This window comes from Alosa pseudoharengus, unplaced genomic scaffold (assembly GCF_046254945.1).
Source record: "Alosa pseudoharengus isolate Yale_2024_CS ecotype anadromous, Long Island Sound unplaced genomic scaffold, YU_APseudo_1.1 YU_APseudo_1.1_scf_20, whole genome shotgun sequence".
NCBI lineage: Eukaryota > Metazoa > Chordata > Actinopteri > Clupeiformes > Clupeidae > Alosa > Alosa pseudoharengus.
Genome location: NW_027468664.1, coordinates 11,078,067 through 11,096,386, shown reverse-complemented (window position 1 = coordinate 11,096,386; position 18,320 = coordinate 11,078,067). Strand labels below are relative to the sequence as shown.

Sequence of the window (18,320 nt, the reverse complement as noted above, 5' to 3'; positions counted from 1 at the left end):
CTCTCTACGACCAATCAAAACTTCGCAACGTAGCAACAGGTTGAGGGTGCTGTCAGCGCAAATAACGCGAGTGGTGGACATGGGCCCTAAAAGTGAGAAAGTGTGAGTGAGTATACTGTAGGTGGCTGGTGAGAGAAACTGTATGCTGTGTCTGCCTGTACTGTAGATGTATCTTTGTGTGTGTGTGTGTGTGTGTATCTTTGAGTGTGTGTCTGTGCATGCCTGTTTGTTTGTGTGTGTGTGTGTGTGTGTGTGTCTTTGAGTATGTGTCTGTGCATGCGCGTGCATGCGCGCGCGTGTGTGTGTGTGTCTTTGAATATGTGTCTGTGCATGCGCATGTGTGTGTGTGTGTGACACATGTCTCACCTCGGGGTCGGCGAGCCGTTGCGACAGCCCCACCACGAAGAGCAGGTTACGCTGGACAACGCGCACGCTGGCCAGGTGCTTGCGGTTCTCTGTGATCTTCTGCTTCTTTTCGTTCTGCTTCTGCTTCTTCTCGTTCTTGATCTGCTGCAGTTCCTCCTGGGACAGCGGCTTGTACACGGCCGGGTCCTCTGGGTACGGCTAGAGAGAGAGAGAGAGAGAGAGAGAGAGAGAAAGGGAGAGAGGGAGAGAGAGAGAAAGAAAGAAAGAAAGAAAGAAAGAAAGAAAAGAAAGAAAAGAAAGAGAGAGAGAGAGAAAGAGAGAGCGAGAGAGAGAGAGAGATCGATCAAGAGATTGCACGTCGCTGAGACAGAGAAAAATCAAGCCAGACACAAAGAGAGACAGAGGCAGACAGACAAGAGAAGCTTTGAAATGAAGCGACTTGAGTGAAGGAGAGTGTGTGTGTGTGTGTGTGTGTGTGTGTGTGCGTGTGTGCGTGTGTGTGTGCGTGTGTGCGTGTGCGTGTGTGTGTGTGAGTGAGAGAGTGAAATCAAGTGACAAGAGAAAGAGTGATAGGGAGCAAAAGAGCACCATAGGCTGATGTGCAATGTGCTGACAATGGCGAGACAAATGTTTTAGCCGTAGAGATTGTGATCCACACATCCCAGAAAAAGTTTGAACAGGTGCATGGGTCATGACTAGTCAAGTCAGATAGCATTCAGGAAAATGGTTGCTGCAATGTCTCAGATTTTGCACAGTTTGTCTACATGTTTAGGTTCCAAAACGAATATCTGTAAACTATTTTTATTCAATTCCAATGTTTTCAAATATTCTATTCCCTTTCATTTCATTTCATTTATTTATTAAAAAGAAAGTGCACATTGATCAACATTTCTGTAAATGTGCCAGTGTTAGCCAGCAGGCTAATTTTCAACTGTAGTCCATTGGCAAGATTTTATACTAGGCACATGGTGGCTAAAAAAAGAACATATTAAATCACATAGCAATTGATATACAGCAATAAAACATAATGCCATAGGACCGGCTCCATTAAAACATTTAGAACATAAGACATATAACCATACAACCCTTAAGGGATCAATAAAGTAACCATCTATCTATCATACATACACCATTGGTTACAGGTCAGCTAAACTATAGAGGCAGACCAACATTAATGTATTATGAGAGGTGCTCACATGTTTGTATGCTCAAAAGCCAGTCCTTAAGATGGTGTGTGAATGTATGGTGAGAGGTGGAGTTTCTAATGTCCACTGGCAATTGATTCCATAGTTTAGAGGCTCTCACAGAAAAACATAATTGGCCAAAGGAACTGGACCTAAGAGGGACTACACAGTCCCCTCTTAAGGCAGACCTTGTGGTTCTGTTGCTAGATGACTTGCTGTATCAAAGTGCTGAGTGGAGGGGGAGCCTTCCTATCCCATTAATGTTCTTAAAAATTAGGCATGCATCACTGTGTTTTAAAATATTTTCCCAACTGAGTAGGTTATATTTGTTAAGAATGTTAGTGGTGGTAAAGTTTGTTTTTTTTGTCCAAGACTTTAAGTGCTTGTTTGTGAAGTGATAAAATAGGCGTTAATGTTGTGCTACATACCTTGGATTTTCACACTCAAAAAATGCCTTATCTTGGGAGCCTTTTTTGGGCATTAGTATCAAAAGTATTGTTCCTAGCCTGCCCAAACTGTTCTTAGTGTGTCAGTACCATTACAAGTTTGTCTGCCCACTGATTTTATATAGGTCCTAGAGTGCAAAAAAGATTATTGAGGATTTTATGTTGAGGGTCTTATAAACTTTTGTACTCACATGACAACAATCAGTATTTTGTTGGCTAAAATAATAGTTTATTAATGTTTGCCAATATTTAAATTCTCTACATTTAATGGTCATAAACATCAGGCAATGAAATATGAAGACATAGGATTTTAACAAAAATATTTTACAGGCCTTGGTTTTGGGACCCATTCATGATGTAGACAAGGTCTGAACAACATCTGAGACATTGCAACAACAATCTTATCTGATCTGACACGGAATGACATGCATGTGATTCCTTTAATTGCTTGTCTGTTCATTTTGATATCAACACATGCCTACTCTTCTCGAGCAACTCACTGAGATCAGACATCACATGGAGAGATCAGCATGAAGCAGCGATTCAACACATCCCTCACAGAAGACAGCGTCAGGTTTCAAAACAAATATATTTCACAAAAGTGGCACTACCAGTACTGATGCTCACTAAACGGGACACCCTGCCTGTGCCTGTGCGGGCTAACGGAGGCTGGAAGAACATCAGGGAGGAGTCGTCCCCAGATTGATCTAACGCCGCTTTTCTCTTTAGTTCAGAGAGCACGCTGACAATATCGACTTGTCTGGGTTTAAAACAGGAGGGGACATCTTCTGAAATGCTTCTTGCTCGCCCACTTATTATGCGTACAACTTTCCCAGTGCTGTCTCTCTGTTGGCGTAACCAAAGCCAAGGCCCTCCCTGGCAAGATTAAATGAATGCTGGGTAGCGAGAGCGACTCTGAAGTAAACGCTCTGATGGAAATCAAAGGCACACACCTGATCTCTGGGCTACACTCACACAGCACTGCGGAGCATCTCACAAGGCAGTGCATGAGGTGAATTTAAGACACAGAGGTGCACACACACACGCTGAACCGATTGGTTCTCGAGTGGTTCTCATTTGCATAAAGTTAAGGATTCACCAACTTTGTACGCAATTCCTCTGAGAATTCACTCTCATTTCGCCCAATCAGAGCGAAAGTCAGCCCTATTCAACTTGAACGAAAACAAAGCGAAATTTGCTGAAATGGAAACCTATCGTTAAATAAATGGAGACAAACCGCTCTTTTAGAACCTAAATAGAGAGTTTGCTCCTTGTATCTCTGTACGGCTTATCATCAGAGGAAGGACATTGTACACTGGTCATTGACAATCAGCTCGCCTAATACTGAAAGCTGTTCAACTTCTTCAAACATGATTCTCTGGGCATGACATCACAGCCAGATGGTGACTGAGGACTGGTAGGTACTTTCCAACATTGTAACACAAAACCAAATTTGAGGACTGTCGCCAGCATCTGCATCAGTCGATCCTCTCCATCCTCAACATTGACACCATCATGCATCCTGCCTTCATCTCTCTATCCAAGCTCCAATGGCGAGTAGATTTTTGTATTGGCGGCTGAATTATGGCAGGTACTGTGCCACTTCGGCATGTGGAATACGTCTGATTATCAACTGCGAGAATAGGCTACTTCAGTCTGTCACGTTAAACTGGCTTGTCATATCAACTTGGCTATACGTCAAGGTCCTGTATGCCCTATCGAGAAACCTCCCTTATTTTCAGAAATCAATGTTGACATGTATGGTCGGAATTTACTTTCCGATAATATCCGACGGAAAATATATTATCCTGCTCGTTATACAGCTAGTTGCCAAAACGAGAAAAGGAAACTTCACAAGTCTTAGTTATTTTGTTACCGTTTTACGCTGAGAAAACAAATACTTCACCACACAAATAGAACTTTAAAGTTTCAGATGTGCATGACTTGCTTACTTTCACTTTCAATGAAGTTCCATTGCGATAGCAAACAAACTACTCACAGAATGATATGAAAGATGTGATTCATAGCTCAAAACTCGTTGCCATCGTCACAATATTTTTGCAGTGGTCATCATAGGCTACAAATTTATTGGACCTCCAAACACTGGGAAGGCCCGCTCATTTGAATAGAACTTTCTGCAGCATTGTGAAGAGCCACATAATAATGATACTTTCAAAGTAGTTAGGAAAAGCATCGTTTCGTTTTGGCCGGCAAAAGATATGTCTGGCCGGTCATTTTTTTTCCCATCTACCAGCCATTGTGGCTAGTAGGCCAAAAAGTGAACTGACCGACCCCATTCTCTATCCACATCTGAGGAGGGAAACAGTCACCCAGTCCTGCAGGCTTTTTCCAGCAGTTAGGCTTCCCCCAGCTGAGGTTCTGCTCAGTGTTTTCTCTAGTTACACATTGCTGGAAATACAAATAGACCATTTTCATACAAATAAAGATGGGCAACTTGTTGGTTGGCACTCTAATGTGTTTTTGTTGCTCAACTGGTTAAGCTGGTATACCAAGGTCATGGTCATGAATACCAGCTCTTGTGTATTTCTACAAAACTGAGCGTTGTTTGCATTAAAGTGTCTTCTAAAATAAATACATGCAAAGTAAATGCCAGGTGGAGGACGCCTACCTTTCTGCAGGCGGGGCAGAGGCCATTCTCGTCTGTGCGGATGCGGTGCCAGCAGAAGCGGCAGATCTGGTAGCCGCAGGTGCAGGGGAAGAAGTTGACGTCGTCGATCTCCAGCGGCTCCATGCACAGGGGGCACTCCATGGGGTCGTCCTTCAGCTCGGGGCTGCGGGACATCCTACGGCAGGGGAGACGCAGCGACAGCGGCGGCGGAGAGGAGGAGCAGGAGCCCTCGAGGAGGAGAGAGAGGCAGCAGGGAATAGGGGGAGGGACGCCGATGCCGATACGGTCCTTCGTTCTTACGGCGGGTGTGGGGCCGAAGCTCAAGGGCTGAGGAGAGGAAGAGGAGGAAGAGGAAGATATAGTGAGCGCTAACACAATCTAGGTACAGAGACAAAAAAAAAAGAAAACAACTCTTGAGCACGGTGCAGGTATTTTTCAACAGTCTTCCTTCACACATGTTCAGACATAGAAATATCTGGTCATTTCCTAGGACAACATGTGGGGTAACAGATAAGACGGAGATAAGTCAAGGTCCCCTGACAACATTGTTCACAGTTCACTCAGTCTGAAAAAAACAGGTTGACAAAAACATTATTCCTGGCAAGGCAAACAACCCATTTATTGAAATGGCACTTAACTATGGTTTAAGGAAACGTCTAATGGATTAGCAAATTTGGACACTACAAAGGAAAATTTAGCTTAACACACTCAAGATAAGCTCAACTAGACAGTAGGATAACAAGGACTGAGGTACAGGAAAGGAGAAAGGAAAAATGGAAATCCTCCAGCCATTTAGTGAGGCGCAAACAGGCTGCAGGATTCTACCAAAACAATTTAGATTAAGCTACCGTTAATGCTTGTAACTGAAGTGTGTGGTATGTGTGTCTTCTTGATATCAGTGCACTGTGTGTAAGAGTTTGTAGAGAGAGAGAAAGAAGGGGGGGGGGAGAGAGAGAGAGAGAGCGATCATTGGCGAGATAGGGAAGTGGAGAGTGAGAGAGAGGGGAAGCGTTATCGACCCATCGGCCAAGATGACAGCTAGCCCTGGCAGTTAAGCAGCAGGAGAGTAATAAGCAGTCATAGAGGACGAGCACAGAGGCCATCTTAGAGCCTCCCTCCTTATTGCCTGGTCAGTCATCTGACCTGGCCAAAGGCAACAACAAAGACTTTTCAAGCTACCGTCACAGGGGCCCTGCTACGAGACATTAACGGCATGCATCTGTCCCAGCCACCCACACACACACACACACGATGTCTTTCAGGCCTACGCTCCACTACTGGCAAAGCTATTCAGAGACCTGCGGTGCAGAGCAGGGTTGTCTCCCTACCAAAAACTACACGTCACGCTTCACTGCAAAGTTTCCATGATAGTCTCTGGTCCACAAATCACAGGTGAAATGAAATGAGTCTATGTGGCTGTGTGGCTGCACACGCTGTCTGGTTGGTGTGCTAGAACAGGGAGAGCCAGTGTATGCCTAACGTGCTAAACTGTTTTGGAGGCAAAGAACTGGAAAGCTACAAGAGGGAAGTAGCACCAGAGGTGACACTTCTGAAGATTCTTTGCAAAACCATCGCCACCACAGAGGGGACACAAATAACATATGTGAATTTTTAAATGGTTTATGTTTCTGGTTTATGGCAGACGCTTTTGTCCAAAGTGACTTGTAATGACATCAATAAACAATAACAGTTCAAAGTCTAATAGCCTGAATATAAGAATTCCAATATTAGTAATAGACTACATACAAATTTCACAAATTAACAACAATAACCATAGATACAAACCACAACTCCTTGAGAATTAAATTACAAGGTAAACAGATGAGTGTTTAAAGTTTAAGTGTTTCACACTTTTCTCCCCTAATCTACTCTAAACATGTCCATCACACACCACTGAAGTAAACATCACTAAATTACTCATCGTAGTTCAGCAGAAGTGTTATTTATCATGTCGGCAACTCGCTCCCATCACTTCCACCAAATGGAAGACATGAGTCACAGCGAACGCACCAGACAAGAACTTCCAAGTAAGTTCCAGGTGCACAGAGAGAGGGTGCTAGCAGATTCTTCAAGTTTGGGCCACAGTTTCATGGAGGCTGATCTACCATTAGCAGGGAGTGAAGGCCTGTGGTGGCGACACACCTCTGTGGTCATTGAACACATCCACTTCCACGTACACAAATAACTGAACTTCCTCCAGTCAGTGTGTGTGTGTGTGTGTGTGTGTGTGGACAGTAGCAAGCTGTGCTGCCAACAATGGCTCAGGCTAACAGGCCTGCCGCTGCCGGCCTTCTGATCAACAAAGGCAGAGAGCTAAGGAGGGGAGAGGAGGTTAGTTGGCTGGCAGTGAGTCATCCTGCTCAGTCCTCCCTCACCACCAGTGTGCGTCAGACTCCAGATCAGTCCCAGCCGCCTCCACATGGTTCGGTACCCAGGAGGGTGTCCAGAGGACGCTGGACAGAGATTGTAGGTGTTGAAGTAGAACCTTTAAGGGCCTGGTTGGGCTGAATGGGCTACTATCTTGTTTTGAATGTTGTGAGCTACGCCGCTGGGGATCGCACACTGCTTTCAGTTGCACACGTGAGGGTGTGTGTGTGTGTGTGTGTGTGTGTGTGTGTGTGTGTGCGCGTGCACGTGCGTGCGTATGTATGTGTGTGTGCGCATGTGTATGTGTGTACATGCTCCCTTATCTCTACACACATACAATATGCACACAGTTTCAGCAGACAGGAGTGGGAGACCGTGCTCAGAACTCTCAGAAGTCCAAATAAACACAGCAGGAGGGAAGACACTCCACTTAAAAAAAGAGAGAGAGAGAGGGAAGGAGGGATGGAGGGGGGGATGCATAGAAAGAGACAGAGGAAGAGGACAAGAGGGGCAGAGAGCCAGGAGCACAGCAGAGCGCAGTGGAGGCGAGTGGAGTAAGGGTTAGGGGCACCAGAGGTAGGAAGGGCAGGAGCGAGGGTGGTGATCGACTATCTTGCTAAAAATACCCAGCGCTGGTCAACGGCGACGGGGGGTGGAGCGAGCGTGTGAGATCTCTCTTTAAAAGGGGAAGTGGAAACGGCAAGCAGGGGGTCAACCTCCTCGGCAACCCTCGCACCTCCCACTAACCCCCCCCCCCCCCCCCCTTCCCCAGACTGCTCTACATGGTCATCTTCCCTCCTCGCCGTCAGCCCCTGCAGCCCCAGAGCAGGGTCCCACGAGGTCCAGCACTGGCAGCGCAGTGCAGTGCAGCGCAGCGCAGCGTGGCCTCCGTCGGCCAGATCAAATTAGCAACAGGGCTGGGGGCGGCTATCCAGAGGCAAGTTTTTTTTAGGGCTGTAACAATCACACGCCTGGATATTAGAGGAGCTGTGTGGTTGTGGTTGTGGTGGTGGGGGAGGGGGGGGGGGGGGGGGGGGTCGGTCTCTGCCGCAAACAGGTAAAAGACATAGCTTAATTGCAACCCAAAAGGCAACCACTATTTTGTCAGTAACCTGTAGTGAGCTGCAAGCACAATACCTTACTATAAGGACTGCTCCAGAACAATGACAACTATGAGAGCCTCCTCTTAACAAGCCAGTTCGGTAGCTGGGAGGCCTTAAGACATTGAACAGATCCCTGAGCAGACACGGCTTGTTTACGTGGTGGAGTAGTCGCTTGTGCCATTAAGAGAAATGTAGCACAATGTAGAAAAGGGGCAATAAAAGGCCCCCTGGTTGAACTTTGGACGTACGCACAAGGAAGTATGAGATGAGGAAGGTTTACAATGCCGAGAAATAGCCTCATAGGCCCCAGTCGAGGCCATGTTCCCAGGGCTTGAAATTAGCGATGTCCCGACGTCCTGGGGACCATAAAAGATGCTTCCGGGACACAACAGAATGATGTCTGGGACAACTCTGGGACAGTAGAAAAAATGGCAAAGCAAATTTCAAAATAGGTACTTTTTTCCTAAACAGTTCTCATGGGAATCTAAACGTATCTTTCTCGTCTGAATAAAATTATACAAAATTTGACCTGGCATAACGGGCAGCTGGCAAAAGCAGCGTTAGCTAGCTGATCTATAAAGAAGCGGTTTTGTAGCCTACACAGCCTTACAACACTGTTTACTGCTCTTCGAATCACTGTAGGCTACAATGTAATTTTGGTACAAATACAGTATAAGATACCCAAATGGGATGGGTGCTTGCGATTCCTTAGGAATCCGCCGTCTTGGTGTTGTATAAAAATGAATATTAAGTGACACATAGGCCGACACAAAAACAGGTCACGGGGAGTAGGCCCAATGGGTGACTTTCCGATATTCCTAGGTTAACTTAGGCCTACCTAACCAGCAGGCAGGTAGGCTAGGAAATGGCATTTGTTTTCATGACATTGTGAACATTTTTGACTGATGGTGTAGGCCTAAGGTTACACTGGTGACACTGGCGAGCTTCGTGGTAATTTCCCATGCTACTTATTGTTTTCACTGAGATCTGTAGTCATGACATCACACCAAACTGACGTTGAAATTAAAGACACATGAAAATAGATTATTGACGGAATGTTTTACAACCCTGTCCGTCAAAACGACGGACAATGAAAACGTGCAACCTCAAAAGAGTCAAAAGCGCAACCTCTGAAAATGAGTGTTGTGTGAAACAGCAGATGATTAATGTTAATAAAATGGTGTTTAATAAATTAAGTGTTCAGAACTTACATGATGAACCAAAATGAGTTAATTAAGTGATGCAAGTTACTGATTGTTCTGATTATTATGCTGTTTATTATGTAGAATGGGAAAAAACAAGAACTTGAATTTGGGACACTGGTGGTTAAGTCCGGGACAGTGGCAAGTAGAATTCGGAACAGCTGCGGGACACTGAGAAAAAAAGTAAATTTCGAGCCCTGCATGTTCCCACTGTAAAGACGACCGGCTGGGCTGCATACGGGTCAGGAAGTGGGTTGACCTCTCTGCTATAACTGAAAAAATGAGGAAACTGTAGAGTAAAGATGCACATCCCAACAACAGTACCAATCTGACATATTTAGTGTGCAAGGCTCTTAAAAGAACAACAGTTTGAAGGCACACCCTGAAGACAATGAAGTTAATAAGCAAACATTTCTGCTTATTACGGAAATCTCATGCGTCCACTGAATGAGAAAATGCTATCAAATAGTAATTCATGGACATCATCAACAAATCCCAGTAGATCTGCAGCTTCTGAAATACTCAGACCAGCCTGCCTACCAACCATGCTACATTCAAAGACACTTAAATTACCTTTCCTGCCCATTCTGATGTTCGGTTTGAACTTCAACAGACTGTCTTGACCATATCTACATGCCTAAATGCATTGAGCTTCTGCCATGTGATTGGCTGAATAGATATTTGTGACAATGAGCAGTTAAACATGTGCTCCTACTAAAGTGGCAACTAGGGTTGGGCACCGAAACACGGTTCTAATATGGCACCGGTGCCGACACAAACGGTAGTAACTGCATCGAATAACAACGTGGATTTCGGTGCCTCATTTCGGTGCTAAAATAGCGTTTTTGTTTTTTTTTTTTTATACGAGGCATCACTGCATGTCATGCGCCATCTCTAACGTCTTGCTCTGATAGCAACACATCCAGATACAGTTAGCTAACATGATAAACACTGGATGTATAAACCAGAGGGGTGCACCACATGAGTGGACAGTGTTTGACAGCTTGCGTGAGCCCAAGTAGCTTACTTTAAAGCGATATCGCGAGCTCCTGTCAAAATCTAGCAGTGGGCCTAACTACACACAAGCAAAAGGCTATGAAACAACATCAACAGGCTAGCCTAGCCTATACGTTACACAATATCCTTGCTAATGCGCTAACTGACATTTATTTGAAATGTTATCAGCAAAGTTGTAAGGTGAACTTTATTTCACGGTGTGTTAAACAACATAATGGCATGATATTAATCTTTCATGTGCATGAGGTCCATATAGCATCACAATGAATATGAAGATCATGTTAAAAGTTAGCTGGCAAAAACAAATATGTAGGTTACATACCTGTGGGGTATACTACGAAGCACGTTAGACATATCTAGGCTATGTAGACATATCGAGGCTTGACAAAGCCTTGACTCAAGGGTATACGTTAAGTGATACTACGATTGCAGTTATGTGATATATTTGTCAAACTAGGCTTTCAGCTCAGATCTGTGCGCGTTCTCGGTGTTGGGATGACTTTGGCCAATCGTGTAACGTGGAGACACAAGACCGCCTCTATTTAAAAACAATTACTTCCGCATTCATGAGCGATAGCTTAATCTACACTGCGGTGATTTTTTGTGTCTAACCTATAACATCAAATAAATCAATTGTCACCAGTTGTTGTACGGTATGCACGTCCATAGTGGGATATTTGCACGCACAGCACTATTAAGCGCATTCGAGATCCAAAATGTTAGTAGAGGCGGAGCTCCACCTGTAAGATATATGACAGAATCCTACACGTGAGATAACTGATTGGTCAGTGTGCGGTAGATTACACGATTTGAGCTATAACTTAGCACATAACCTCCTCCCGACCAGGTTTGGTTGACAGCATAAGATACCATGGTGATATAGCGACACTAAAACAGATCCACTTTCGTGTCACAGCATAGCCTGGCTTTGAACGCAACATACCTCGCTAACCCACTAATCGAGATTCGTAGTACACCCCACTGATGTCACTGAGCTGTCAAAGAGGCTACGAAACCATCTCCGTACGTTATCGCTAATTAAACTCAGCTGACTGGTGTTAGCGCATAGCCATAGTTTCTGTTAAAATGCCTACTTGGCTAGCGCTGGGAATCTTAACACTTCAACACCGACATGTAGCCTAACATGTTCAAAACTACTGCATGTTATGGGTTAAGACATAAAATTTCTTGAAGCATTTGGGAACACACTGAATTAACTGGAAAGTAGAGTCCCTGTTAGATTAGCTTGCTTGCAAATGCCGTTGTCCATGACCTGGCAGTTTTATGGCAAGCAGTTTTAACATACCTTATGGCAAACCGCCTAGGCTACACTGGGTAAACTTGAAAGCAGAGCTTACCATTGTGTGTGCATGCATGGCAAGCTGTTTTAACATTTAAATGTATTATTCATAGGAACAATGAGATATTGATAGTAAATTGAATATAACAGTTCAATTTCATGTTCAAATTTGTCTCATCAATAAAAAAAGCAATTCATGCTTTAGACCATTTTAATTTAAAACATTTTAAAAACAAAGTACCGGTTCAGGCACCGTTTTGGCACCGGCACCGTTTTAAAAGTATCGATTTAGCACCGGTATCGGTTAAAACCCAAACAATACCCAACCCTAGTGGCAACACTGTTTGGCTGGGTATGGTTCTGAATCTTGGTTTGTCCGATCCACGGAGGACACCATAGTCATAGCAACTCCATACTGCACTATCATACCTGGAGCAGCAGGGGGCGCTCTGTGCAACTATGTGCGGATGCTCTTTGTGGATTATAGCTTACTTATCTCAATAAGGAACATAAATCAAGAGCCTATGTTGAGTAAAAATATGTCTTCTAAAGGCCTAAACAGAGCCCAGCCAAAAACTCCAATAAAACTTTGATCAACTTTGAGGGACAGTTATGACCATGCAGGATCATCCAGACCAAACGTGACAATTTTGCTACATACTGTAAGGATAAATTACCAAAAGATGAATTTCTTAATGTTAACCAGCTAACAAAAGTGACAATATGTGGAGGGCGCTGCAGGCTATGATGCATTTCTGCTCACCTTCTTTGAACTGAGCATAAGTGATGTGACCTCGATTAACAGGATCCAAGATTCCAAAAATGGCATCCAAGTTGGCATCAGAAAACAGACATGGGCTATTCACTGATGTCGTTTTAGATAATTTTAGTTGTTCCAACTGTTCAATCAAGAATTCCTTACACCATCCTCCCTCACAAGCTAGTGGTCAAACTGGGGGACCTGGGACTTCCACAGACCACCTCCATGTGGATCAATAGCTTCCTCTCCGACTGCAGACAGAGGGTCAAAGTGGGCCACCACCACACATCCACAGCCCTAAGCCTTAGTACCAGCTCTCCCCAGGGCTGTGTGCGGAGTCCCTTGCTCTACTCCCTCTACACACACGACTGTTCCCCTGTCCATCACAGCAACACCATGGTGAAGTTTGCCGATGACACCACAGTGGTGGGGCTCATCTCCAGGAGGGGCCAACATGGTGCAGGGCCAACAACCTGCTCCTCAACACCTCAAATACTAATAACTCATAGAAAAAACAGAGATCCCACGCATTAATCATCAGCGGGGACTGTGTGGAGAGGGTGGCAGACTTCTGCTTCTTGGGAGTCCACATCGAGGAGAGCCTATCCTGGAGCGTGAACACCTCTGAGCTGCTGAAAAAGACCCAGCAGAGACTGTACGAGAATACTCAGGAGGAATAACATCACACAAAGACTGCTAGTGTCCTTTCACCGTGCCTCCATTGAAAGGATACTAACATACTGCATGTGCGTCTGATACACCAGCTGCACAGCGGCTCAGAGGAAAGCACTCCAGAGGGTCATCAACACCGCTCAAAAGATCGTCGGCTGCCCTCTCCCCACACTGGAAGAACTACACAGTGCCCGTTGTCTCAAAAAAGCCCAGAACACCCACCATCCCGGTCTCTCCCTGTTTGAACTGTTGCCTTCAGATCAATTAACGCAAGGACAAAATAGACTCAAACACAGTTTTTATCCAACTGCAATAACCACCCTCAATGCTGTAAAAAAATAATGTGCAATATGGAATCTGATGTGAAATGGATCAATGCAATGACAGAAAGTATGCATGTCTGTAGATTATGTCCCTTGTGTTTTTATGCAATGACTGTGTCCATACTGTTTTTATGCCATGACTGGGAGTGTAATAACTGTGTGTGCTTATGTATGCTGCTAATGTTGTTATATGTTTCTATTTATTCTTTTTTTTTAAGTAACACAAGCACTTAAATTATATTTTTATAGACTCAATAAATGATGCACTGACTGGAGAGCACTTTAAATTTTGTTGTACCTGTGACAAAGTCCTAATCTATTCTATCCTCTGAGGATTCCGCTCAGTCAAAGTCATGATTACCCATAATGTTAGTTGCTTGCTACTCGCTTAGCCGCTAGTCACATTGGTTTTATTGATGGTATGTTCCTCAGTGAGTTCCTTTACGTAACCCTAACCCTAGCACCTTACCGATACTACTCTATAATACTGTTACAGTCAGAGGCGGACACCCCAGGTTCAGAAAGTAAAAGTCATGCAAAATATTTGATCCAACCATTTAGTAAACCAGCTCATCCTAATTAGCAGCCAGGTAGATTAGATAATTAGTGATATCACCTGTGCTAAGTGCACAGGTAGAAAGAATATATGGCAGGACTTTTACTAGGATGTCCGCCTCTCGTTACAGTACTGTACAACACTTGTGGGTTTTCTAGCTAAGGAGTCTGTCTGAGACACAGATAACATACATTTAGTTTTACCGGCACATAAAGCACATTCTTACATCTCCAGCTGAAGTGGCAAAAAAATAAAACAAAATATGTAGGACAATATACTGTATGCTGTATGGAGAAACCTTCCCTAATGTATTAACTGAGACACTAGCCATGAGGGATACACACACACGCACGCACGCACACTCACGCACGCACACTCACACACGCACGCACGGACGCAGACCAGGGGTAACCCAAGGACACAGCTTTAGGGTCGAGCATGAAGAGTGTGTGAGAGTAGACACAGAGGTTCCAGCACATCTGCTTGAGCACCAACACTCCGGGTGCGCTTGGCAACGGCGGCACTTTCCTCGTATACATTAACTCTAGGTGCTGCTGCTGAGAGTAGGTCACCTGGGGGAGGCAAACAGGGGCCCTGAAAAGCACTACTGTCCTGAAGCCGGGGTTCAGCAAATAAGGGCCACGTTTGTGTTTGTTGTGTGCGGAAGGGGCCAGTTCCCAGTAGAAGGCTGGCATGCTTTCCCACACTCTTCCTTTGGAGGGGGGAGGGGAGGGGGGGGGTGTAGTGCAAAACTACACTATGTGTACTTTAGCAAAACGCAGTACACACACACTTCAACAAAAATAGAGCTGCTGCTGCTGATGATAACAAATGTTCAAGATGGTGCATGCAGTCAGTGAACAGTAAACATCATCGATAAACATTCATGTATGTCATGCCAGGTGCAATCAAGGCTCAAAATTAGCACCAGCCACCACCAGCTAAATGCTGGTAAAATATGCAAGTAACTGGTAGATTACAGACAGAAAATAATGATTTAGTATTAAGTTGCTGGTGAATTTCACATTTGCTGAAATTCACACTAACTTTGTTTTAAAAAGTTAACTTTAAACCCGGGATGTAATACTGCTCTATTAATATAACAGCAGTGAACCATGAAACTACCTGTAAAATTACCCCACTCATGTATGTGTAAATTTGAAAGTATGAGCCATTATTGTGTGAAGGATTGACCAAGTGAGTTGTTATGTATGGGTGAAAGCCCAAACCAGTGACCAATCAGCTGTGAGAAATATCTTCCAGAATTTTCATATCTGCTGATGCCAAAAATACAATACCGATGTCCTAGCAACAATATCGTGCATCCCTACAAAAAACATCTCTCTCCACGTACACTCGCTCCACAAAAAACAAAAGTCAGCAAGCACAGGGGTGACCTCGTATAGAAGGCTTCTCTCACTGTACACTGGCCTGGCCTATTTAGTCCACTGCCAGCATTCTACATAGGGGACAATCCTGTTGGCATGGTTTAAAGAGCTAGAACTAGCATAAAAGTGAAGGGGCCTTACAGCTGAATACAAAGATAGAATGAACCAAAACACAAATACAGACACAACACATTGTATAGGACTAAGTTTCACTATCAGTTCATTATCAGTGAAAACAGCTGAACAGGGCTCAACGTTAACTTTTAAAAGTGGTTAAAAGTGCTTGCCAGCTTGGCAACCAGGTATGAGGTTTTGGTTGCCAAAGCCAACCAAATCTAGCTGCCACTTGTGATAATTTGGCCAAGGGCAACCGGGCAGCCATTAATGTCGAGCCTTGCCGTTGAAACAGTTGCAATGATGCTGATGTTGCCCGATCAGCCGCATCATACATGATGTGCATATCAGAGGTATTAAGCTACATCTGAGCTATTTTCATCAGCATAAAAGGAGGTAGCAATGTGCACTAGTTTTAAGGTGTATCCACTCACTTTTTCCAAATTGACAAACAGTTCCCCATCCATGTCCATTTAGATGATCAGGGAAAAGCGTCTTCTCCATGTGATGTGGTACTGACAAGCAACTTTTATGCTAGACAGCATCGACCCACATGCAGAATGAACAACTCTATGCTCCCTGTCTGAATCACACCGTGCTTTGCACCCCGATCAGCCAATAAGAGTCTCTGTTGCAGCAGCAGGTATTTAAGTCTCAGCCTGGATTCACTCATCACAACAACAACAAACAGAGTTCAGACCACTCATTTAGGCCTAGTCAGGTCAGCCACTGCATTTGATACTATGACCCAAGCCTCAGTGGTGATGGGCTGGCCATCATAGTAGCCTTTTCCCAACCAAAAAGCTTATTAAAAAAGATATAAATAAAAAACTTTAAAATTACAGTATGCAAAAACTTGCTACATTTTGAGATGTGAAGTATGGGGTTCAGGTTCTCAAGTTCGGCTCTGTAAAGCTTTTTGAGATAAATTCATATGTTGTGGTGCAAAGTTTTTGCATGCATTTTATGTAGTTAGCTCAGTTTTAGTTTTAGACCAAGACTCTTTACCGCAGCTTAAAATATAATGTGAAGAGATTCCATGACAATCAGTCCTGACGATTTGTGGAGATGTTGTCATACTTCCTGCCAATCTATTTCCTGTGGGGTCTTTTTTTTTACATTTGGGTAGTTATGAATCATACTACATAGTTCGATTTAGCCTAGATGTTGTTTGCTTGTATTGCGCTATTCAATAAAGTGTAAGATTCTGTTCTCCAACACCTGTTCTCCCATGACAGAATATTCACCATCTGGCATAACTACTTTTCAGGGGGAAACCTTGCTAAGACGGTCATTCTCAGCCAGGGATCTATTCTCACAGCTGGAGGGAAGGGCTTGACCCATTTCCCACATGTACAGTACACAAAGCAGGTCATTTAAAGGAGCTTCCCACACCAAAGAGACGCAAAAGCTACCCTCGATCCATCTGACGAGATCTGACTGAGACAATGCGGTATACTCTACGGCTGCACAGTTCAGCAAGGGCCTTGACTGCATTCTATGCATATGACCATGTTTGACAGTGAAGTGCAACTATTCAAAAAATCTGCCACTAGCAAAACTTTGCCAGGGAAGCTTCATGTTTCAGCAACGGCTGAAACTCAAGTTCACTCAAGTTAACTCATGCTGGTCATTTCTGTGGTTTGTTACTCCACACACACAAGCCTACATCTGCTCCGTTTCTAGACAGAGAGGCTAATTTGTCTCTGGCCCATTTCACACCGCATTCCACAAAGAGGCCATGCCTGCATCCAGTTGTAAACAACTCATTGATCTTCTTTAAGTCTGAGGATGACAACTGACAAACAAACAAACAAACAAACAAACAAACAAACACCCACCACGCATGCGTCCGACCTCACACATCGGCTCCTCACCTCCACTTCCCACTCCAAAACAACACAGTCGCCACCATTGCTGTGGTTAGCTAAGAGGAAGTGGACAGTGTCGTGTGGGGTGAGGTGATGCTGATTCACAAGGTCTCACTGCTGCATGCACCATGACGGAGCACTCACAAGGCTGCTTTCTGTCAGATATGCCCACACCGGAGGCCCACACATCCCCAGTTTCATCAAGCCAGCGCTGCCTACTCTGTGTTGAAGTGTTCTGATGGGATTGGCACAAGAAAAAAAAAAATCAAACGGTTTCTGCCAGGACAGGAATAAATATGCCAACATACTGAGAACCAAAAGAGACTCTCGTTTTGTGTTAGTCGTACAGTGAAAGTCCTGGGGGAAAGGGGACATAGGACAGATTTTAGGTGTGTTTGCAGACGGGAGCGGGAAAGCTTTTCGCACATTGTGTGCCCTCCGTGTTGTCCAAGTAGACAACAAATAAGGCTGCCTGCTTAATAAGCTGATGCTAGGTAAACAAAGGGCTGCAAAATGTAGACCGGATAACACACACTCAAGAGGAAAACAGGTTTCTTGGAGGAGACTAACTTAACCCCATGGACCTTACTAGTGAGTACTTTGATGGGGGAATTAAAGGTCACTACCACTGCTCCGACCTGAATAGCAAAAATAAGGTCTAAGCAGATCTTGATAGGGTGGGAAGAAACTATAATCACACTGCACCGCCTAATACCTCATACACTCTTAGCAAACTTGGCACAGTCATGCTCTAAACAAGCTCAACAAAGGCAACACAGTTCTACACCCCACACTTGATAAGTAATTAAACCCACTTTCATAGCAAATATCTCAGTTTCTATGTTGTTGTAGATAACATAACCGGTATCAAGTCACGTAAAGGGGACACAAACATACCGGTCATCCATATTCTCAATATAGGCTATTTTTGTGCTTCAGCTGAAGCCTGACATTAACAAATAGATCATCAAAATACATGTCACAAAGCTAGCTAGCTTTTGTCTATGCAGTTTTTAGTCTTC

General features: G+C 44.3%; 1 protein-coding gene across 3 annotated transcripts in view; it reads right to left on the bottom strand.

Annotated features, from left to right (window-relative positions):
* cnot4b (CCR4-NOT transcription complex, subunit 4b) overlaps positions 1–18,320 on the bottom strand; it is a 44,482-nt gene that overhangs the window by 23,748 nt on the left and 2,414 nt on the right. For all 3 annotated transcript variants that reach the window (XM_076296562.1, XM_076296565.1, XM_076296564.1), the window contains exons 2-3: positions 4,626–4,952; positions 367–564 (exon numbers count right to left, since the gene is read on the bottom strand). In XM_076296562.1, coding sequence (XP_076152677.1) covers positions 367–564; positions 4,626–4,799 — 372 coding nt within the window. In that variant the 5' untranslated portion in view covers positions 4,800–4,952. The remainder of the gene's footprint in view (positions 1–366; positions 565–4,625; positions 4,953–18,320) is intronic.